Source organism: Aythya marila (assembly GCF_965140915.1).
Source record: "Aythya marila genome assembly, chromosome: 1".
Classification (NCBI taxonomy): Eukaryota; Metazoa; Chordata; class Aves; order Anseriformes; family Anatidae; genus Aythya; species Aythya marila.
In genome coordinates, this window is record NC_139042.1 from 195,180,826 (window position 1) to 195,206,013 (window position 25,188).

The 25,188-nt window shown below is 35.9% G+C and overlaps 1 protein-coding gene across 4 annotated transcripts in view; it reads right to left on the reverse strand.

Moving 5' to 3' along the window:
- The window catches only part of MAGI2 (membrane associated guanylate kinase, WW and PDZ domain containing 2), a 771,385-nt gene that overhangs the window by 302,762 nt on the left and 443,435 nt on the right, over positions 1-25,188 (reverse strand). For all 4 annotated transcript variants that reach the window (XM_082759166.1, XM_082759165.1, XM_082759164.1 and 1 more), the window contains exon 3: positions 10,681-10,800. In XM_082759166.1, the coding sequence (XP_082615292.1) occupies positions 10,681-10,800 (120 nt within the window). The remainder of the gene's footprint in view (positions 1-10,680; positions 10,801-25,188) is intronic.

Genomic DNA, 25,188 nt, shown 5'->3' on the forward strand with positions numbered 1-25,188 from the left:
AAGTACTTGCACCTTCTACCTTGCCTCTATATAAAAGTCTTTCATAGTCTTATCATAGAAAACCATTAATAGGATATTTGTGATAGTAAGCAGCCTACATAGCCTACTACAATATAAAATAGCCGACTAGCTTGCTTTAGAATAACTCTTTGGGGATTTTTAGAAACCAGACTGAATATAATTCTCTTCAACAAGAGTGTGTTAAAAATGCTGACAACCATTGTTCCATACCAGAAGCTGTGTTTTAAAGATTTTTAGGTGGGAACTCACTGTCCAAGTAAATCTTTAAGTTGTAAAATCATTCAGTTTTCCATTTGTATACCAGTACCCTAATATAATATATTCACTGTTAATCTGGGCAAGAAGGCAACTGTGAGCTACACCATTTCCAGATCTTACCAGTGACGTGTTTTCCACTTCCTTAGAATGAGGGGACACTGCACTCACATACTAACACACAACACAAACTAAGAGACATTCAGCACCCTTTTTTTTTTTTTTTTTTTTTTTCATTCCTCCTCCCTTCCATACTAATTTTCTACACTGGCTTTGCCATCCCACCTGCATGACTCCTCGCTCAAGTTATCACTTCCTTTTTCCTTGTTCTTGCTAGCACCAGGTAGCAAGGGTACAAAATCCCTTTGTACCTACCCACTGCTCCTAACATGCCCTAAAGAAGAACTAATATCCACACTATGACATCACCGATCTTATGATTTCATACTTGTTTCACATACATCGCATTGCTGGTCCATGGAGACCCACTGCTTGACATTCTGTTACAGTATTTTTATTTGTTTGTTTGTTTTTCCTTTTTGTGTTTCCCCTACCAACTACTTTCATCTATTGTCCTTCATCTTACACTGCAAATGTAAATTCCTGAGGGAAAGGCTGTCCTTTTCCCTTTGCTTTTACAGCACCTAGCCAGTGGCTCCTGGTTTATGCCTGGAGCTCCCTGACACCATGTAAATATACATAGCAACAAGAAATAAGGTCAGTTTGATTTTTTCATTTAAAGCTCCTATAACATTTGTGTTTTTAGGGGACCACATTCAACAACACAGAACACAGAAGAACTGTGTCATTAGGCTACAGTCACCCTCAATATTTGTGTAGAATCCTACATATGTCGTGTAACTTGGGGGTGAACCAAGATCATAGCAAAATATTTGTCTTTGCATTCCTCTATCTTCAGCAGTCTTGAGAATGGTCTAAACTAGGTCAGACACCAACACGTTGAGGTCATGGCTAAGTCACACCCTATCTCTTCCTGATGATGACTAAGGGAGATTAGACTTATGGTTAAAAGAGTCTGGAGAGAGAAATCTAAATTCTGAAAAGCCTGTCAGTTTGCAGACACTGAGGTACCTTTTCTCATGCACCATTTTCAATGTACATTGCTTTTTCCTTAGGCTATTCTAGGACTTTTCTGCATCAGTAGAATCTTTTAAAGATTATTCTATAATCAGACTAACTTTTTCTATCTGCATGATGTGAAATAACTTTAGATGTCAACCATCAACTGGACTGCTATGTTTTATTCCCTACCAGCATATCTGTACTTGATTTTTGACCCAGTCTCCACTGCTTTTACTGGAAATACAAGGAGACAAGGGGAGTCTTCCAGTGGCCAAAATAAATAAACAAATAAATAAATAAACATAAAAACATGCAAAAGCCTCTTGATTATTTTATTTACATAAAGTAAAACAGAATAATTATATTTGAAAACAATGTAAACACAATATATGGATTTCCATATACAGGAAATGTTTTGTTTGTTTGTTTTTAATATATTTATTTTTATGTTTCTGTTTTTAATCAGAAACTGCTTCACTTTGAAACACAAACACTGCTTTTAGTGCTTGCTTTTTGTTGGGCTTTTATCTTTTTTTTTAATTAGCTCACTTGGGAAGTAATGTAACTGTATTGCAGAAAAAGTTGTATCAGTTTGTACTTTGTGTAGCTGAATCCTTCTTTTCAATTAACCATACAAATTCTGGCCTTCCTCAGCCACTTATATCTTGATAAGAAACAGCCTATTCCTTTGTTTTGTCCTGGCAGGCAACAAGATGCACACTTTTGTTCACCTATGTGGAATCCACCATAGCAGCCATGAACATGGTTGCATGAAGTACTGCAAAGTCCTAGAACACCTTGCAGTTGAAATGGAGTAATAAAAAACAGATTTCAAAAACACACTACCCATCCCAGGATCATAAACAGGATTTTTCCTGCTGCAAAGTAGTTTCTCGTTAAAGTATAGAAATACAGAAGATACAACACAATCCTTGCTAGCATACAAAGTCTTATGTTGGATTTATAGAACGTTGTATAAACAAGGGAGGAGTCTAACAGTCACTTTAGTTCCCAGGGAACTCCTTATCACATCTGTGTCAGGGAGGCAGAAACATGGACAGGCATCCAAGGAGAAATAGGGAAGAATTTCCTGAATACACAGGACAGAATTAAGAATGCCAATAAATGGCTAGAGATAGAATTGATGAAGAACATCAAAGATAACAGGAAAGGGTTCTACAGGTACAGCAGCAGAGAAAGGGAGACTGGGAATAATGTAGGTGTCCTGACCAAGGTGGTAGGTGATCAAGTGAGGGAGAGCATGTGCTATATAGTCTAATAGCTCAGACTGTACAGTTATTTTTTGTTTTGTTTTGTTTTGTTTTGTTTTTTAAATACAATCTTTATTTAAACTATAGCAGCACAACACATACTGCAAAGTTCAGTTGTTCAGTGTTCAGATACATTCAGAAAGGTATAGGAAATGCACACATTAACTGGCTGTGCCCTGTTTCATAAGGGAAAAAAAAAAAAGTTGAAACCTGATGTGTCACACACACAGCATTAATAAATACTGTACCAAAGCAGACAATACTATAGAACAGGCTTTAATTAATCCCTCTAACTAATGCAAAAATATTTCTCCTAGCTACTTTTAACTTTTCTAAGAGATGAAATTTGGATCTCCACCTCTGGAGATTATTCTAACTTTTAAATCACATCATTATGAGAAAATTTGTTCCAAATATTAAATTGAAATGTTCATCTTTTCCAGATACATTACATTAGTGCTGGTTACTTATTTGACCAACTTTGAATTATCTTTATACATCCATGGGGCTCACACATTTTAAATTCTCTGAGCTTCTCAATCATTACCCAACAAAGCTCTATCTGATGAGTTCTCTAAATTTATTCCCTATAGTCTTCCTGGTAATTTGTATTACTTTTTCCTGGACACTTCAGTTTGTTAATACATTTCTGGTAGTCACTGCACAGAATTTTAAAAAATAGGGCATGTCTTGGGCTGAGCTAAGTTACGGTCTACCCAGCTCAGAAAAAAAGGATGAAGGCTAAGGTCACTTATTGATTTCTCTGATGCTGAGATCCCCTTGGTGCTGATATAGTTTTGATATAAAATAAAGTACATTGCTAGTGGTTTCACTGGACCTGCTTGTGTAGAAAGGCTTTTTGAAGCTCACTGACGCATACTAAAGCTGCTCTTTGGCACCTGGTCCTGCCCTATATCGTGGAAACACACATGAGCAAAGAAAAGTGTTGTATGCCCAGGGAACCTACAGGCAACTGATTTCCTTAGGACATTACCAACTGATGTGACATAAAGTGACCCTGAGCTGACAATAAGTTGCTCTTTGTGGTGGACGTAGAATCTTCACACAAAATAATTTAGGTGAATTGAACATCCACACACACTTCTGCTGAGCTATGCAGAATTATCCAGCAGAAATATGTGGTCTACCAAGCCATGTGTGACAGTGGCTAGTCTCTAACCTCGTGCCTAATACAACTAATTGAAAGCAGCGATGAACACTGCCTCAGGTAGAGTGCCAGCCTGAATCCTGGGATAGTCAGAAATGTTGCTCTGGCAATCTAAAGCCCTGAATCAGGCAGCAGAGATGTCTGGAAGGCTACCCAGGGAATTCAGTCTAGTGACTGACTTCATCATAGCCCAGTCATGTGCATCCCGATCACAACCTACTTAATATGAGCACAGATCAAGTCTGTCCATGGTCATCCTTGGTAAAACCATCCAGTGGACAGGGCATGTGAGCAGAAAGATACTCTTCTAGTTTCATGCATAAGAATAGTCATGTCAAACTTCAATTTCCTAGATACCTGTGGGAATATGTTTGACCTATACTGACACATATTGCCCAGGTGCCACTTTTTCATGTTAAATTATGATGAGCATCTAGATGTCATCTTTTCCTATTGTGTGTGTTCTTGTGTTGTAGTTCCAGACTGACCACATGCTTCTGGAAGAATATTTGCGTACTGATATAGCTTACAGTCTTGACAATCTGTAAGCCTACCCACTGCTCAGTTGCAGTGCACCAGTCTGCTATGGTGAGATGGTGACTTGCTGTGAGACAGAGATGGGGGTAGGAACCCTCTAACTGTAAGCCTTGCTGAAGAAGAACCCAAGTGTCAGGAATGAGAATACCATGTCAGGACCACTGCCCTCACCTGACAGCCAGGGCAGCAGGAGGCAAGCAGTATTGCTTGCTAAACAGTTAGTATTTTAATGCCACTGGTGTTCCTGTCTGTGGATGTTAGCTAAGACAGAAGCCTTATTTCCTAAAATAGAAGTAACCACACACTGGGAATACCAATTATTAAAATAATGAGCATTTATTCAGCTTCCAATTTCAAACAGAATAGAAGTATGCATGCTGTCACACTAATCCTACATTTCAGAAAGTTTAAAAAGGCACTGCAGAAGCTATGCAAGTTGACCTTTATATTGTAATAGAATAATATTTAAAATCTTTTTTTTTTTTTTAATAAAAAATATATACTTATTCCAATTCTATTTCTTTGCTACTTCATTTGGGAAAATGGCAAAATACTTACATGAAACTTTTTTGTGTGTATCTTTCTTGTGTTTTGTTTGTTTGATTAAAAGAAGTAAATCTGATGCCTTAAAATATATTAACAAAATTAGAAAAGATTCTTTATAAATGCTGATATACTCACTGGCATTACATTTTTAGGCTTCTGAGATTTTATATTTTTGAGGGCTATGCTTCCAACTATTTTTTAAATGAAAATAGTCAATAGTGTTTTGCATTATATATTTAATGATAAGATTAAATGAGATTCAGTTCCCTCTGCTGCTTCAAGTGTAAGGGGGAAAAACAACAAGGTGCATAAAATCTTACTTACATAAAACAGGTACAAGAATTCTATCAGATCATGAAGCTACAGACTATATTTAAGATTTTTAAAACTAGAAGGGGTTAGATTTAGATTAGATATAAAGAAGAAATTATTCACTGTGAGGGTGGTGAGGCACTGGAGCAGGTTGTCCATAGCAGCTGTGGATGCCTCATCCCTAGAAGTGTTCAAGGCCAGGCTGGATGGGGCTTTGAGCAACCTGGTCTCATGGGAGGTGACCCTGCCCATGGTGTGTGTGTGTGTGTGTGGAACTGGGTGATCTTTAATGTCCCTTTCAACTGAAACCACTCTATGATTCTATGATTTTATGATTCTATGATTTTATTTTTTTTTCTCTCTCTCATGTAACCTGAATGGTGAATGGTGATATAAACAGATTTACAGGTTCTCTGAATATGATAGTGAGAAGAGGGCATCATATGGATAACAGATCTACCACTCTGAGAGGCTCTTGTAGCAGGAATGTAATCTTTACTCTAAAGTATCTCATTGTATTCCTCTATGCCCTTGAAAATACTTTCTGCTGGTAAATACATGTCTTTTGAAAAACTGCTTCTATTTTTGTCTTTACACATCTTTACCCTCAATCCCTTTGTTTACCATTTTATATCAGAACATCTCATTAACCAAGATATTAAGGTCTTAGGAGGGTAGTAATTTATTATCCTAATTTTCATTAATTTCCTTTTTATTCCTTTGCTGTAGAGTGCTCAGGATGTGCTGCTCATGAGGTGCATGCTGGGGGGGGGGGGGGATGGATTTTGAATTTTCTATAATTTCTTACATGGAAGATGGAATTAAAACCACTGGAATCAAATACAAATGGTAAAGCCATTGTCACCACAATGCAGTAATTAATAACTCTATGTCCATGTGAAGCAGTCCTTAAGTCATACTTTAAATTTGCAGATCATAAATTAGATGTTTATTGACAAGCATTTATTGAACAGAAGGTTTAAAACCTGACTTGGTCTCTGCTCAGGTTAAATTTGGCTTGGAAGATGTTGGTGAATGAAAGTCTGTCCAGAATTTCATGTCTCCTTTTTTTAGGAGGACTCTGCACCTGTCAGGTGACAGAATCAGAGCACCTTGGTGTGTCAATTACGTGCCAGTTTGTGGGAAGACAGTCACTGGAAAGACCCACAGTCAATTTCCATTACAGCACAATAATAGTGACACAATTAAAAATAGGAAGCTGACCCTCTGAAAATATTTCTAAAACAACTGAAAGTTTTTAAACCTCAAATAAACAAGAAATACAGAATATTAAGTTTTTACCAACAAGATGTACTCACCCTTTGTTGATTTGTTTCTTTAAGAACTTATTAAAAAAAGATACCTGTGATAATAAGAAAAATGCAGCTAACGTTTCGCAGCCTTCTGCCAAATAATACTCCATTAGTCAAAAAATATGGAAAATTCTGTCTTCATGTGAACCAGTTGGAATATTACCATAGACTACAATGGGTCCAAGGGAAGTCCATGACCATGTAAGTAGGTAAATAGCTTCAACAAGCTTTGAATTTTAACCAGTGAAAGAATTTGATATAATTCCAAAAAAAAAAAACAAAAAAAAAAAACAACACAAAGTAATGATTAAAAGTGAATTTGGGGTGGAATTAATGGTACAATAGCTAAAATGATTGCTTTTCATTGGATAAAATTAAGGACTATTCTTATATTAGGAGTAAATATTGTGACTTTGCTAAAACAACTGTTATGGAAGTTTTCTGAAGTAAATAACAATTCATTAGAGAGAACTTCTTGGTACATTATTCATTGATGTACTGGTTAAATTCATTTATTTTCATATTTTTTTCCACATCTTTAGCAGATATGAACAAACTTTTCTAGGTATGCATTTCTTATAGTGTTCCACATGACTAAAATCTCTTTTACATTTGTGTTTTTGCAATGTATATATGTCCTTACAGGTTATCACCAAACAAATTTCTTTTTTCTCAAAGTGTATATACACTAAAAAATTATTGTTATTTCTGGTACCACTACTCTATACGTTCCTTTTAAAAGGCGATTCTACCCCTAGTATGCATAGCTCTTCAACTCTTACATTATAAATACTTTGTAATGATGTTTCATAATAATCTTCAATCATTTGCCTTAGCATATCTAGGTTTCAGAGTAATATTGAATCTGTTACATTCTGTTTATGAACACTGCCATTCTTATGCAGTATACATTTCAAGAACATTTTCTGTCTACTGATATGCTGCACTGACTAAGAAATTTTGCTGATCCAATAAGGAAATGGGAACAGCCTATGAAGTCAGTGATCCATGAAGTAAATAAGTCTCTACACAAGTTTTGACATATCAGAGAGATGACATTATACTGAGCCAACCTTTCTACTGGAGAAGTGGTAAAAGACAATGGTAAAACACAAATATACACACTACAAATAATTTACTTTGTATTTCTTCAGGCAAACATTCGCTGCTCCCAACAGCAAGGTATTGGTGAAATTCACTGAAATTTAAATACAAAATTAGAACTTAATGGCAATCTCACTAAAGTTAATGTGACTTGGACTGCTAATTTGACTGAGAATGGAAGAGAACCTTGTATAATTTATTTTTTATCTCATTCTGCATTGAATAATATCACTCAGATTGCCATGGAGCTTTACCACAGGCAAGCTGCAAAACATGCAACAACTGTCTATTACTTTAAGTATGCTTGAAAGAATTCATGTCTATAAAGATGGCTTGGTGTTTCCAGCAGTTGCTCAAAAAGCCATAAATACATGTAGAAAAGACAGAAATAGTCATGGGTTTGTCCCTACTAAAATTAAATGAAAATATTTACAAGATGGGTAAAATTGAATTTTGTTTAGTCTTTATCATGAACTTATTGCTGCTTTTCTACAACACTTTGGAATCCTGCAGTCACAGAATCACAGAATCACAGAATGAACTGAATCATCTGTAGTAGTTGCTAACTGGTGAAAAACTACACACAGTCTGATTTATTTATTTCATCTCAATTTAATGAGAAATCACAGAATCACAGAATTGTCTAGGTTGGAAGAGACCTCAAGATCATCGAGTCCAACCTCTACCTAACGCTAACAATCCCCACTAAACCATATCCCTAAGCTCTACGTCTAAACGTCTTTTAAAGACTTCCAGGGATGGTGACTCCACCACTTCCCTGGACATTCCAATGTCTAACAACCCTTTTGGTAAAGAAGTTCTTCCTAATATCCAACCTAAAACTCCCCTGGTGCAACTTTAGCCCATTCCCCCTCGTCCTGTCACCAGGCATGTGAGAGAACAGACCAACCCCCACCTCATTACAGCCTCCTTTAATGTACTTATAAAGAGCGATAAGGTCGCCCCTGAGCCTCCGAGAAGAAACTAAGCTCCAAGAACAGGCACATTCACATAAGTTGCTAATCTATGGAAGGACTCAAAAATCATCTTCTTTTGGTGGGAGGAATTTTCTTTGCTCTGGTTGGTATGACTGCCAACAATACACTTAATCACTGAAGACAATGCAAACTTGTGACTGAACGAACAGCAAAATACTTCCCTGAGGAATGTACTACAGTCATGAGGAATTAATCAGGCAAATGGGGGGATGTAACTTAATAAGGTCCTGGCCAGACATCTCTATGGGAAAAGGAGAAATTGCATCTATGAACTATGAATATTTTCTAAGAAGTTATATATATATATATTATTGTAATACATAGTTAATATAATACATATTATTTGGCATAGTGCACATATTCTGACTTTGACACATAGGAATCAAAGAAAGAATTTATGCAGAAATTTGTCAGTTGAGCTTATTTTGGTTTTCCTTTAGTTTCTGACTCCCTGACTTCAGTGAACTTGTCATCAGTGATCAGAGAATGATATGATAGACATTGTATAGCCATGACTTTGGCCCTGTCTTCAGCTAGGTCCCCAGCCAGCCTAAGGAAGTATACAGACTTCCTCAACCAGTATTTCACCTTGCTGTCCACCCAGCTCTGATAGCTGGTATTAAAAGACACCTCTCAGTATCCCTCGAGGGACAGAAGAGCACTGTGAATTAATTTAACCTAGCAGTTCAATCTCTACAGACTTGCTACAAACTAATGAAATTACGTGGTCAAGCAAAGACAGACTACGCTTAAGTTAGCTTCAACAAAAAGGTTCTTCCAGAAAGGTTCGTTACTTAATGCACGTCAGAAAAACATAAAATTGTGGTGGTGTACTTCTATTAATATTTATAACTTCTACTATTTGGTGTCAGTCAGTGGGAAAAAAGTAGGAAAGGAAAAGAAAATATATTTTCCTTTGTTTGACCTTCATTAATGAAAATATTTGTTACAATTTCTGTATTGATATAACTCTTTATGAAATTTTATTTACTTTCCAGTGGGTACTTTCTGCTGATTAGGTGAGAAAGGATTATCTTCTTTTCTGCTATTTATAACACAGCTAATGATTTTCTTTGGGCTGAATAGCTTATTTATCTTCAGATGCTTTCTTTGACAGGGACAAAGTCAGGACAAAACGTCTTTATTGTTTTTCTGCTGCAAGGTAAAAATATGTGTCTGTTTCCTGTAAGTGGTTCTACTCACATAGGTATTCTCATATGTATAGGTCATCTTTTTTTATAAAAAGGGTGTTCACTGCCATTTTGCTTTCAAAATTGGAGAGTACAGTAAAAGGATACATCCACTATTCAGTTACCTTAAATACTAATATATTTCTAAGAAGCATGAGGTTTAAATACTGTAACAGTTCTGGTTTTTAAAAAATGCCATGCCATGGTAGTTTCACTTTCAGAACAGCTATGTTTTGTGAAAGATTTGAATCAGGTGAAACAGTTCTTCTGGGAATCTTTCCCTGCACAAAGTTTCTTGTTCTTTGCTCCACGTGCAGGTATTTTTTGTCATTAGGACAGCTCTGTCATATTACAAAATTATCAAAATTATCTTTCCAATAACTATACAAAGCTCATAAGAGATGACAGAAAATTGTTACTGTTTTACTTAAATAGTGCTGTTTCAAACTCTGATATACATTGGTATTTGCAAGGTAACACATGCAAAGAATTGTCAGCTTTATAGCTGATTTGTTTAAGAATTTGTTTTTCCTATGTTAGAAATGGAGTTGATAACTTAAAATTTGTGGAAATTTCCTTGGGTATTTGCCATAAAGAAATAGTATTTCTTTCCTATAACTGTAATCAATGTATTATCTTGTTTCTCTTAACTTGTATAATATACTAAAATTATAATGCACCCATCTAAATTTAAATTTCACATATGAAAATATTTTCATAATTGCCATATGGCTTTTCACAAATTTCTGGTATCAGTAGAAATGACACATTTATGATGGGATGTCCCCATCAAATTAGAAAAAAAAAAAAAAAAAAAAAACACAAACAAACAAAAAAACACATAATGGAAAGATGAGAGATTTAGCAGTAGAAGTTTCTTACCTTCATATGTTCCACTTTCTAAGAGAGCACCACTTTTCTCCAATTCCATAAAATCTTCAACAGTGATGAAAATATAGTCCACACCAGGGACTTCCCCCTCCTTATGTGGCCTTGTGGTGCCTATTAGTAATAAGAAAGGTACACTGTCAAATACATGACCTGAATGTAGATCGATCTTTTTGAAAGTTTTGGACAATTTATAAAGAAAACTCTGTAAACAACACAAAATGTAGCACATCCTCTTCTTCAAAATGTCTTTCAAAACCATAGAGTTACATCCGTTGAAGCCTACAGAAGTATATGAGATGTATGCGAAAGGCTGAGCAAAACACTCTTTGAACCCAGATCATTTATTCTTACTAATGAAAATGTATCATATTGCTATTCCTTTTGCATTGCTACAAAGACTAGGAATTCAAAGGTAACAGGATTTTTAATGTGCATTTTCTGTAGTTTCAAAGTGTTGTCTACAAATAATCCATTCCATGCTCTTCTAAAGATTTATTTAGTACACAAAGTAATATATCTGTAAGTAAATGTATAAGGGTCATGTTCATATTGCTTGTTTTGGTTCCTTAAGTGGACTTGATAAATGGATAGGCTTAAGAGACTGAGATCACCTGCTAACTGTGCTGTCAACTTACAGAGGTACTTAAATTTAGTTATTGCCTCTATTGTCATCTCTGGATGACAGAGTTCTATAAATGCCGACAGAAAATATTTCATACATGGTGAGAAGTGACTCAGTCTTAGCTAGGAGAAGTTGAGATGTTAGCAAGAAAGAATATGAATTTCATCTGATTTCCTAACTGCCCATTTATTTATTTATTTATTTATGTATTTATTTTGTGACTAGCCTATCCTTATTTTGACTGAAACCAATAATACAACTCAAAACTCCATTTGGAGATGGGAGACTTTGAGGTCCTCCTCAGCTTCATAGTGTTTGAAACATATTAATCAATTCTTTCCTATACTATAGTGATTGCATCACACTTGTAGGGTTTGTTTTCAGGATTGTTGCCACTGGGAAGCAGATAGGAACTAAGTCTTCCATTTCCTGAACAGAAGTATAACATCACAATGTTTTGCAAAAGACGGTGTCTCTTCGTTAGTTATTAATCCAGTTAATATTAAACACTGTATTCTGACTCTCATATTATACATTAGTGACTCAGGCGTCTGTTCCGGTCAGAATCTATTTCACAGAATCACAGAATTTCTAGGTTGGAAGAGACCTCAAGATCATTGAGTCCAACCTCTGACCTAACACTAACAGTCCTCCACTAAACCATATCCCTAAGCTCTACATCTAAACGTCTTTTAAAGATTTCCAGGTATGGTGACTCCACCACTTCCCTGGGCAGCCTGTTCCAATGTCTAACAACCCTTTTGGTAAAGAAGTTCTTCCTAATATCCAACCTAAAACTCCCCTGGCACAACTTAAGCCCATTCCCCCTCGTCCTGTCACCAGGCACATGGGAGAACAGACCAACCCCCACCTCGCTACAGCCTTCTTTAAGGTACCTGTAGAGAGCAATAAGGTCGCCCCTGAGACTCCTTTTCTCCAGGCTGAACAACCCCAGCTCCCTCAGCTGCTCCTCGTAGGATTTGTTCTCCAGGCCCCTCACCAGCTTCATCGCCCTTCTCTGGACTAGCTCAAGCACCTCGATGTCCTTCTTGTATTTCATCTACTTTTTGATGCATATTATTCAGGCACATGAATTTAAACCCAAAGAGCCATTTTTTGGTGAGATTATTTGTAAGAGTAAGAAAGTGTAGTTGTCTACAGTTGTTTCATGTGCATGAACTATTGAAGTCAACAGAGATCTTATCAATGGTAGAAGCAAGAGAGCTATTCAGCTGCCTATCTGCTAGGAGCTCAATTTATTTGTCTATACATAGGTCTCTTTTTGTGCCTGAGATATCTCAGATGTCTACACTAAGGCTGTAGAAACACAAAGACATATATGACACCCACATCCTTCTGGAACGGAAACCGGGAACCAAGAACTCTAGGGCACTTCACTTACTACTAGGATCCTGTGTTTAAGCAACTGAATTAATCCCCAAGATGTAGGTCTCAATCTCATACTGAATTCCACTCTTCATCTAGATCTAATGGAGATTTCCGTGCGATGAACAGCACATTAAAAGTGCCATTTTTTCTCACTGACAGTGACAGGACTCCTGTGCTCCTGGTGATTAATGCTGGCTGGTGCTTCGCTTTGGTGAAGCACTGCAGTGTTGTCTAAACTCCTTGTTGTCAGTGGAGACATAAAGACATGATGGTGCTTTAGTTGTGTTATCTGAACTGCTCATTGTAGGCACTGCTCCCCAAAAGCAGCCAGATTGTCTATATCAAAGACCCAAGAAGAAAATATTTTAGTAGTCAATATCAGGAATATGTTTTGATAAATCTATAAGACATTTTCCCTCATTCCTTCATTAGTCTGATTTCAATTTCCTTTTCATTATAACATTTGAAGTAAAAATCTTATTTGTCAGTTTATCTCTGGGAAATTCATATCTGTAGAAATGGGTTAGATAGGATAATTACTGTAGAATTTCTGGAAGGGTATGATTACAGCACTGAAACACTCACAGTGTCCATACATATACTGAATTTACTCCATATAGAATATCTAACCACTGGGGATGCAGCAGCATCCTCAAAGATATCCAGCCTCTTCTGATAACTTTGCAGAAGCACAGGGATCCTGGCAAGCCCCTGAGATCCCAGGAGCTCTAATAACAGCCCAGGCATCAGATGTTTGATTTGCATTCTGTCTCCCGAGAAATATTTCACTCCCAATGTCTATTGACAGGAAAGACAACTTTGTCATAAAACACAAGAGATATGCAAACTTTAGCAAATGAAGGCTGTTTTGTTCCTAGATGTGGCACTGGGAAGAAGCTGGCATATTAGACAAATACCTCTCACTGTTTCTTCAATAGTTTTAATGGCCAATTTAGGATTACCAATAGTTTAACAATTATTGAGGAATCAGACAAAATTACAAATTACACAAAATATGGAGTTGTCACAGAATCACAGAATGTTAGGGATTTGAAGGGACCCTGAAAGATTATCTAGTGCAATCCCCCTGCCAGAGCAGGAACACCTAAATCAGATCACAGAGGAACACATCCAGGTGGGTTTTTAATGTCTCCAGAGGAGACTCCACAACCCCCTGGGCAGCCTGTTCCAGTTCTCCGTCACCCTCACTGTGAAAAAGTTTTGTCTCATATTTAAGTCTGATTTTGACTATATGTACCCCTCGCCCTTTGTCCTGTCATTAGATGTAACTGATAAGAGCCTAGCTCTGTCCTCCTGATACTCACTCTTTACATATTTATAAACATTAATAATGTCACCCCTCAGTCTCCTCTTCTCCAAGCTAATGAGACCCAGCTCCCTCAGCCTTTCCTCATAAGGGAGATGCTCCACTCTGTTAATAATCTTCGTGGCTCTGTGCTGAACTCTCTCAAGCAGTTCCCTGTCTTTCTCAAACTGAGGAGCCCAGAACTGGACACAATATTCCACGTGTCATGGTTTTGGCTGAGACAGAGTTAATTTTCTTTGTAGAGGCTCACAGACAAGGCTGTGTTTTGGATTTTTGATGAAAATAGTGTTGATAACACACCAGCATTTTTAGTTGCTGCAGAACAGTGCTTACACAGAGACAAGGACTTCTCTGCTTTTCATGCTGCTCTGCCTGTGAGGAGGCTGGGGGTACACAAGGAGCTGGGAGGGGACACAGCAGGGCAGGTGACCCAGACTGACCAAAGAGAGATTCCATACCATGTGGTGTCATGATCAGCAATAAAAGCTGGGAAAAAGAAGGAGGAAGGGGGAGATGTTCAGGGTGATGGCATTTGTCTTCCCAAGAAACCATTACACGTGGTAAACCCCGCTTTCCTGGAATTGGTTGAACGCCTGTTTGCCAATGGGAAGGAATGAATCAATTCCTTGTTTGCTTTGCTTGTACTTGTCTTTTGCCTTACCTAGTGAACTGTCTTTGTCCCAACCCACGAGCTCTCACTCTTTTACTTTTTCAGTTCTCTCCTCTGTCCCACCTGGGGAGAGTGAGCAAGCTGCTGTATGGTGCTGAGCTGCCTGCTGGGGCTAAACCACAACAGGAGGTAATTCCTGTTCTGAGTGGAAAGTTAGACCAGATGACCTACTGAGCTACCTGTCAATTCAAATTCTCAGTGATTCTATGATAGAATATATTAATACACAGCATTTTATTTATTTATTTATTTATTTATTTTTATATACCTATATATTCAACAACCTTATTCCATAAGGATGACTGCAGTCTCATAGCAGGTCCAGCAACAGATGCAGTTATCCCTGCAGTTCCCTACTTCAGTCTCTACCTTTGGCCAACTCACGTAGACTTAACTTTCTTGTTGTAACCAATATGTCTCAGTTATTCCAGAACAGTGTAATGGAGTAGCTTTCAGATTCTGAAACTCTCTCTTCAATTGAGATCTAGAGAGTGGACCTTTCTGCCCTCATGTGACTTGTCATAGTCTTTCAGATATGGTACATGTATGAGAATGTTTGCATGTGCCCTGCATTATGAATTGAGTGTTCTGTCTAAGCTGCTATCTTTCAGCTGAAATGCATTTTCCAATTACAGGTTAATTCTGTATCCTTAACACACGGCGTAACTCTACTCTGTTCTCCATTCTGATTATACACCACTGATCCCCACATGTTAGGTAGCCATAAGACACCTTCTATTTAGAACATCTGATGCAATCATTATCTAGTTCTATAACACTGAAATTTCAAGAAGTTCCTATTCTATTTCAAGATGAAACTAATAGATTTTGTTGTAAAACAAAAACAAACAAACAAACAAAAAGAACTAATGAACTTCATTTTACTATCATTAGTGTGCTATACACAGCAGCTTGTTAATTCAGTCTCCATAAATCTCAGTTTCCCACTGATTTTCATAGAAGACTAAATAATTAATGGTGATTCTGATGTTTTCCTTTCTACATTTCACTTGTGCCCCATAGTTTCACTAGGAATCCCAGCACAGAAATGAGGATCCTTCCTCATGAAGGTTGAATGGAAATGGGCAAATTACACAATGGATATTTGCAAGGAAAAGAACATTTTCTAGAAAAATTCTTGCAATTTCTACATGTACCTTCTATATCTATTCTACAATGCCAGGAGACAATATTCTCACTCAGATGGTAACATGAAATGTTCCACCCTCTTTTCTTATAATCCTTAGGGAGTCTGCTCTAGGAGAGCTCTGTATGGTGTTGTAAACTGAGTCATATCCTACAAGATATCAATCACCTCCGAAAAACAGAGGCAAGAGCAAACCATGTTCACTAGCTGCACATGTTCAGGGTGACTCTTAACCCAGGTAGAGCACTTCCCATTCCTGACAGAACTTTATTGCCCTTGATAAAATCTTACTGAATTCCATTTTCCTCCTGTAGCAGTTCTCATTCCCTCAGCCTGGAGGACCTGAGATCTTGCAAATGGTTAAAGCTCCCTGGCTAATGGAGTAATCAATAGTTATCACTTCTTTTACTCCTTTACCCTGGAGGAACTGAGTTGCGGCTATTAATACTTCTGCCTTCTTTACACCTTTCTGTAAACCCCATAGGTTTTACAATGCACAAGTTAACAGATTTAGAGGCAGTTACTGGAGAATCTTAAATATCCATCAAGATCCAAACATTGAAGTCATATAAGAATCTTGTAGATCACAGGCAATTTATATTTTTCCTTTCTTTTAAACTAGAGTCTCTGTTCTTAATAGATTTTGCCATTAACTACAGTCACATGGACAGATAAGCAGGCCTAAAAACTACAGTAATTCAAGAATTAAAAGAAGACGAATTCCAAACCTTATATTTTTACAGAATCACAGCAGCTCTTACTATACAGAATCAAGGCTTAACATGACATAGTTCCTACTGCTTATAATGTTTAGCTTTTTATTAATGTAAAATGAACATAGGAACCCAGTTACCATTTTGTTACTATGGTAACATAGGAAAAAAATAATCTTTGAATTCCAAAACGAAAGAACGTGATAGTTTTAGATCTTTAAGGATCAAAACCAGCAAGGCATATTTGCACTGTGCATATTTATGACAAATGCAATCTGTCATTGCTGTTGAACAGAAGACACACAAAGAATAACTTGCAAGTAACCATGACTGGTATGAGTTGCCTGATGGTGTGGAGGTACCTTAGAAATTGCAGGAGCTTGTTCTACACTATCTGTAATGATTCTGACTACCCTTGACTTGTTTTTGTCCTTGACAAGCTTTTATGAGCTTGTCTGTCTGCAAGCCTGAAAAGACTATTCTGACACTGACTCCTCCTACAACTGTTCAAACATAAATTTCACTTAAGACTGGTGGTGAGAGAAGACTGGGTCAGATCAGGATGAACAGTCCAAGAGAGACCTTGGCTATAAAAATGTTCAATTAAAAGCAGCTTTAAACTTCTTATTTTAATTTTTAAACTGTTTATCTCTAACCAGTCCAGGATAGTTTATAATTTCATTAATTTAGTCAAAAAAAAAGAAAAAAAAAAAGAAAGTTCCGAACTTTCTAATTTTTAAAAACTTTCACAGCTTGACAGACAAAATTTATGCAATGGCAAAGAGATCTGCCTATGCTTGGAAGACTTAAACTGAATTATAAGACACTTTCTAAAGCAAATCACTTCAGCTGGCACAGCAAGGTACAGAAAATCCAAAAGCCTAAAGTTTTGCAGGCAAAGTTATATGTAGAGTTATGGATATCAGTTTGTTCTTCTGTGATACAGGACAAGTATTGTGAATGATCACACTTCAGTGCAGGCATTCTGAGCTCAGTGTTGTATGTTATCAGTGTTATATGATGGTGCTGTCTTTCTAGAGAGGAATAAGGTGTCAGTTACATGAATAACATTTGGAAGTACATTTTTATATGTAACTTTATATTGGAAGTGCATTTATACATGAGTATACCCTCAGCTGAATGTTAGGCAGCTGAGGGTATAAATTTAGACAGATAAGAAACCTTTATAATGAATAAGAAAGGGAGTGTGTTAATTTAATAACAATTGAAATCTTGCTTATACGAGCTTGGGGAACAATAAATTGGGGAACATTTAACATGGAATTTTAATGTTGATTGCTAATGCAGATTGGAAAAACGGTCAATTCATATAGTGTTCAATCCAAATTTCCATTATTAGTAAAAGTATTTTAGAATTACTAACTCTGGAAGGACTCCAGTGTTAGAAAGCTCCACACCAGACTCCACAGACAGGAAAACAACTAAGCAATATGCCTCTTTTCTTTATTTTTAATCTCAGTATCCAAGTGTATGCTTACAAGTGTATGATATTTCTTAGATCTTATGTAAGAACAAGATGTTCAGATTGACTTTCCCAAATATTTCTGCTCTTTAAAATCATTGAGTCTTCACAGTCTCTGTCTAACCCTGCTACTTTCAAAAGCAGGAAAGGTTCTCTCTCAATGATGCTTTTATCGTTAAGTCCATGTACTTTTGTGTATTAAGAAAAGAACCAAATTTATTTATGTTTCAGTATAGGAGTACAGACTAGATTAAAAATTAAATGTACAAGTTAAAATCACCAGAACTATGACAGTAAAGATGAGAAGGTGTCTCTGTCCTCAGTACCAGAGACATATTATCAAGATGTATCCTTCATCCTTCCACAGTAAATAATCCATATCTTATACTCATTGACACCATTACAAGGACGATATCACACTAGTGTTCATTTATAGTCTATATCATGGGCAAGAGAGCAGAAATAAAGGTAGTTCCTTTAGTTCCTACCAGTTCCTTCTGGTTGTTCCAGAAATAAAAGTAGGTCCTTTACCTACTCACAAATCTTATGAGGTTTTCAATGCTGTGGGCTTCTAGGTACATTGTAAATATTTATACTAACCCTTTTTCATTGCAAGTTAAGGGCAAATATGTCACACTTCTATCCAGACACCTTCACTGTTATTTTGCTGTATTTGCATTAGGAGTTACAGATTAGTTCCTATTGAAAGGGGTAAGTAAAAAAGCAGAGGTATGTCTTTGCCACAAGGCTTTACAGTGTAAATGAGGTACAGAATAATAAACTAGCCCTTTTTGCATGACCAACTCCTAAATTCATTTTCCAAATGTATAGTGAAAAATAAAACGCTATTGTGTGTATTTGCTACAAATATAACAAAATATAAAGACAAGAAAATCTTTAATATATCAAGCACTTTCTAAGACATTCTACTTAAAATTTGTTCTGTAAAACAGATTCTGTTCTGTTGTGTGTACAACAGCTTGTTGTTTCCAGAGAAATCGCTATGCCAGGCTGTCATACATTACAATAGCTGGAGGGATCCCTCCTGCAGAAACAGACTGCTAATCTTTAATAAACTTCAGCTGAGCCCTTGATATGACCTTGTATACACTTTGCCTTAGAAAATTTCAACAATGTTTAATTAGCATCTTTGTTCATTTGCCAAAATACTCAGGGATACTATTATTGTGAGGAACTAAAATGTATGGGAAATTATACCTATCTTGTCAAATTACTAACTGAATTAAGCAAAGAAAACACCACATTTGTCTTGATCTACAGAATTCCCAGCTGAAGAGCACAGCAAACATCATTTTCAAGTAAAGTGATTTAGAAGGCAGAAAGTGTTTCCAAGTGTTTATGATACTTCTCCTAACAACATAAAACACAATGCCATAAACCCCTTCTTGATACAGATCATAAAGAGAAAAGGTTTTCATCCTTCTAAGTGTGGTATACCAGCAATTTCCAATGCACCTCTAGGATAATAATTGCAGAAACTGAATTCCACATTCCTGAAAATATTTTTGAGGGGTAATGGTTTCAAATTGCATTAATAAAGAGGATATTGACACCTTTTATTGTGAATAATATCTTCAGGTTTATCAATTCAAACACGTTAGTGAAGGGGCTAAATGTTCTACAATGAAGCAAGACCAGGCATTTAGCTCTTGCTGAGTTGTGAGTCTGTAGCATTATGTACATGTACATGTACATGTCTGTACATGGAGAGAAAAATCAGCCACTGTTAGGAAGAATTTTTTTTTTTTTTTTTTTTTTGCTATCATTTCAAAGGTTTTTTGACCCAAGCTAAAGGAGAAGGGAATAAGCACTTATGGACAGAATACTTTCATTAATAGATGTTTGATTTAAAAAGGAGGTTTTCCTTTCCATGTGGATCATCAGTACACAATGATAGTAACAATGATAATAGTGGAAATAATATAAGAAATAGATGCCTCAGTCCCTTGTCTACTGAAGTTAGTTGGAGAACTTCTAGTGCATTGGCAATGGATTTGGATCACAAAAGCAAACAAACAAAAAAGAACAAGAGCAAGAACAAAAAGAACAACAACAGAAACAACAAAAAACACAACAAAACCAAAACGCTCTTAAACAAAATAAAAACTACCCGAATTGTTAACAGTTTCTAGCATACCTTGGGATTAACAATGTTTTTTATATTCTTTTGACTTTTTTGTTGGTGGTGGTGGTGGTGGTGTATTTTTGTTGTTGTTGTTTGCTTTTGTGTGCAACATGACTGACACTGTAAAATGCACTTAAGAAGAGCCCCAGTATCATTTATTAAGTCATTTTGGAGTTGACCAGCAAGTAAAATCAGGATATGTGAATGACAGTAGTTCTTGATCATGAGTGCTGTTGGTGGCAGGGAAGTTAATTATTATTTTTTTAATTATGAATCTGTAGAGCTAATAAAGAATTATAAGAGGGTCACTGGAACCAGCAAGACACATGGAGAAGGAGGAATCTTAGCAGAAGAGCTATAGGCTGAGACAGATAAAGGATGACTTTTATTTGAAATAAATAGCGACATATCCAGAGCTGCATATTACACTGTGTGAGGATCTGACCATTGCATTTTCATGATGTTATCAACCTGTATCAGACGCTGATATGACAGTCTATATACATTCCCTCTATAAAGGCATGTACCTCATTGCCTAGTAATCATGATTTGAATGGGTCACTTTTCTGCTGTGAGTGAATTCCTCATTAAGTCTGCAGGGTATTCTTTCAAGAAGTACTCTGACCCAGTATTAAGCCCACCTATACAAGGTACATAGCAGCAACTTTGAGCAAATAAAACATCTCTTTTACAGTATCAAGAACATATTCTTGTAAAATTAAGCATGGAATATTACAGAAGATACTTGTAAAAACAATCAGAAAATCTGTTGTTGTAATGCAGATTTCATAAACACTTAAAATATTTTCTGCATAATTCCTTGAAAATATAAAACTGGCAAATTATGGACAGTACAAAAGTTAGATAGGTTCCTGAAAGAATGTGATGCTTAAAAAGTGAAAAAGATGAAAAAAAGAAAAATCAGTTATGAGACATTCTGCATTACACATTATTGCCCCAAATTTGGTTGCATGTTGTTGTTTTCTTTTGCTTGTTTGTTTGTTTTAAAGCAATAATTAGTTATCAACAATGAAAAAAATAAAGTTGACCATTATTTTTATATATATTTTTATGTACTTACTGTTGCTCTTTTATGGATTTCCACTCTTTCAGGTAATGCTATACAATAAAACATGACAAAAAAGCTTCAAGATTTTGGAAGTTTAGGCTTTGACTCCTGTTGCACAAACTTATTTACACCCACACATACCTTCAGTCCAACTATAAATAACTGGTTTTACATGAAAGTGAATATATGTGCAAAAGAGAACAATCTGAAAAATCAAGCCATGGATTAGGGCATTTTGATGAGAGAATCATGTGTGCATGCATATCTGTGTTTCCATATACTCCTTCAGATTTATAACAGTCTTAGGATAATGAGATCTTACTTTTGATCTTACTAATAAAATGAAGACACACTTAATTACATGCAAAATACTTTGTACTACTAGGAAAGCTTAATTAGAACATAGTTTCTTGAGGTCTTTGGAGGAACAGAACTTTTTTTTTTTTTTTTTTTTTTTCTGGGAAATGTCATATTTTCATAACCTTTTAAGAAAGGATGATGTATTTAAAGAATTACCTGCATAGTAGACAATAGACATGAGTGGGCCTGCTAAATAGTCATCTATTATAGATGAATTTTTGCCCAGGGCTAGCAATTATTTCATACCTACTAAAGGTCCAAGTGATTGGAGCATCCAATTTAAATATTATTAAGTGAGATTTGGGTTAGTTTGTTGAACTTCGACAGCAAAATATCTGTTCATACCACATATTATTCTGCTGTACTTTCAGAAATCCTGGAAACATACCAGAGCTGGAATAAGGGGCAACACTTCCATTATCGGCAACAGAACCTGTTTTTATACCACTTGATTTTATTAACATTATGAATAAACTGTTGTAGATGACTTTTCTTGGGCAGCTCATACATGTTGCTACTGAGAACTGAAGTACCTGTGTAAATCATACACAGACTATAGTGTCCCTTGAAAGGTTCTTCAAAGCCAGCAATAACTTCTGAACTAAAAAAAAAAGGTGATATTAATTCTAAATATTTTATTCAAACTTTACAGAGCTAGTCATACTGTATAATATCTATTTAATAGATATTTATAAAATAGATATTTATAAAAGGATTTGTGAAGTGTTTAGCTAAATCTCTCAAAATATTTATAAATGGATTTTAGAGATCTACAGTCTTGCTTTTAGAGGCATTAAAATTGGGATTGAGGAAAAGGCTTCCCTAGAAACCACCCACAGATGTTCCTAACCCAAACTCACTTCAGTTGTTTTGGAAGTTTATGTCAGTAATAATGGTTAATTAATGAATCAATAGTATGAAACAGTTACAGTATTTTAAGAGTTATTTACTGATTGAGGCAGATGACACAGAAATCTGAAAGGAATTTATTCTGAAAAAATAAGTAAAAATCAGTGTTTAAAATGGAGCTGTCTTCAACACCAGTCTAAAATTCTCCCATCATAGTTTTCACTGCTGTTTCCTGTTGTATCTCTGAACAATATCTATCCAACAAGGCATGATGGCACAAGACAATCTAGAGTTTGTGTCTTATGCTGAATCAAGAAGTACTTTGGAAAACTACAAAGATGATCTCTGGTAGAAGAGACTTGCATTCCCTTTGTTTTCTCTGTCTTCCAGTCCATAGTTTGTTTTAACAGTTTTAGTCCTTTTGCCCCTGAGCTGATATATGCAGCTTAATCTATGCACCATTCACGAGGCAGCTGGCCTAAGCCTTGGTTTGGTGACAAAACACCCTTGTATGTAATAGTAGATACTGCTGCACTCACATTGAATGAACAGAGTTCAAAGAAGTGAATGATTGGCTGTGCAATACTGTGTGCTACACCACCAGCAGATTCACAGCTGAAATCCCTGGTGGCCAACTGCTATCCAGACATCAGAGCAGAAGCTGAGAAGAGACACAGGCAATTGTATTCCCTCAGTAGGGATCCCATCAATGCTAGACAAGATGTCTTATTACAGAATGCCACAACATTCTGCAGGAATGCTTTGAGCAGAAGGATTCATGTTGTGAGGCTCCTTCCCACAGCAGTGTTGCTCTGTCCATGCAGAAGCATGTTTCTCACATGAAAGTCACAGGCTATGAAGTGCTGTACCTCTCCTGCACCTTCACATAACAAGCACATGTTTTCTTGCATCTTTCTAAAACAATAGATAGCATCTTTCCTCTTTCCTCCTCTTACATTCCAGTACAAACAGCAAAAGTAGGATATTCACAATAATTTGTGGATTCCTTGGTAAAAAAAATTTCTGTTGTTCTTCTCCATCCACTATTTCTCAAAGGCAATAAAGTTTAGACTGAACTATGAATTTATGTAGTTATGCAGGGAAACACAACTTTTGATTTTGTTGTTGTTCTCAAAAATCCAGTTTAAAACAGTGGTATAGAAAAACCATTCTCCTTCTGTCACATAAATGAAAATGTCATGGAATACTTCCACTCTGCTACTGAGAAAAGAAGTGTATTTTTTTGAAACCATCTTAGTTTTTATATTAAATTATCCACCCTCCACAAATAAAAATGCCTTCTCATTAAAAAAAAAAAAAAAAAAAAAGACAAAGATGACAAAAACAATAAAAAACTATTTGAAACAGATATCTTCCCATTTGTTTTTAGGAAGAAAAGTATTCTCAGCTAAACTTATATTAATAAATAAACAAATAAGTAAATAAACATTCCTCAGCAACAAGTTAAATAAATTATTTATGCATGAGTCATTATTTTATTACATATTCACAAACATAAAAGCGCCTGTTGCAGATTTAGACATCTTTAAGTATTTAAAGAAATTTTAAAGACCCTGTAAATTCTTCTGAAGATATAAAAAATAAGCTTAGATTTAACTTCAAAGGAGTCAAATGCAGTGAAAGTGAGGAAATAAATACCACATATAATTCTGAATGCAGGGAAGCCCCTGCTATTATTGTCTCCTACAGGAATTAATTCTGAGGTACAACTATAGCTCTGGTGAACATAATTTCATGAAGACTACTTGCTCCAAGTAAATGACAATTTCCCTCTTCCAGTGGAATGTAAGTGTTAAGTGGAAGATTATGTCTGAATAGGGATAGGCTTAGGACAACTGGAAAGATTTGATCTTGATATTCTTCTTGTATTTGGTAGTTCTGAAAGAAACGTTGGTGAGTGTAACTCTAGTTGGCTAATTAAAATTGCTGCCTTTCATGTACAGTAAGGTTTCATTTTCTGATATGATGAGTTGTAACAATCAACCTTGGAACATTCAATTGAGTAGTCACTAGAGATGACTTAATTACACTTATTTTAACTCCAGATAGCAAGATCCGGCATCTGTTGCTACTGAGGATAACAGAGGAAATTAAAAGTACCTATATCAGCCTGAAACATTTCTAATTATATTACTTTTATTTTTTTCAGATGTAATTAATTACTATTAAAGAATTTGTAGCTCTAATAATTCATATCAAAAAACTGAATTCCCTGAAGAGAGTGGGTCAATGATTCCAGCTCCCCAGCTAGCAGAGAATGTGAATATTCCTTCTATTATAATTTATATATGCTTTAGCATTCCTTTTAAGCCTCTTAGCATTTCTACTACTTCAAAGTCCTGTTCATGAGTTCTGTATATCTATGTACTGTATAGCTATTGCTTTTTCACACTAATCATCTCTTGAAAATAAAATATCATCATAAAATAAATTCATTTTTTTTACTATGTATTGTTCCTCCCATTATATCTAGTAGCCCTAGCAGACTTAAATCACTATTTCTGAGGTATGAGCCTTATAGTCTCATCTCTTTTCTTGTGATCCCTTGAGACTGTTGACAGCTGCTCAGTTTCCCCAGGGTGGGGGAATAAGAACCAGTTATAATAACTAGTTGTAGGTGTTCATATTCACCTTTGGTGAAATAGAGTTTCTACAACTGTAACAAAATAGAGTTTTCTACAACAGTAACAAAACCATATGTCT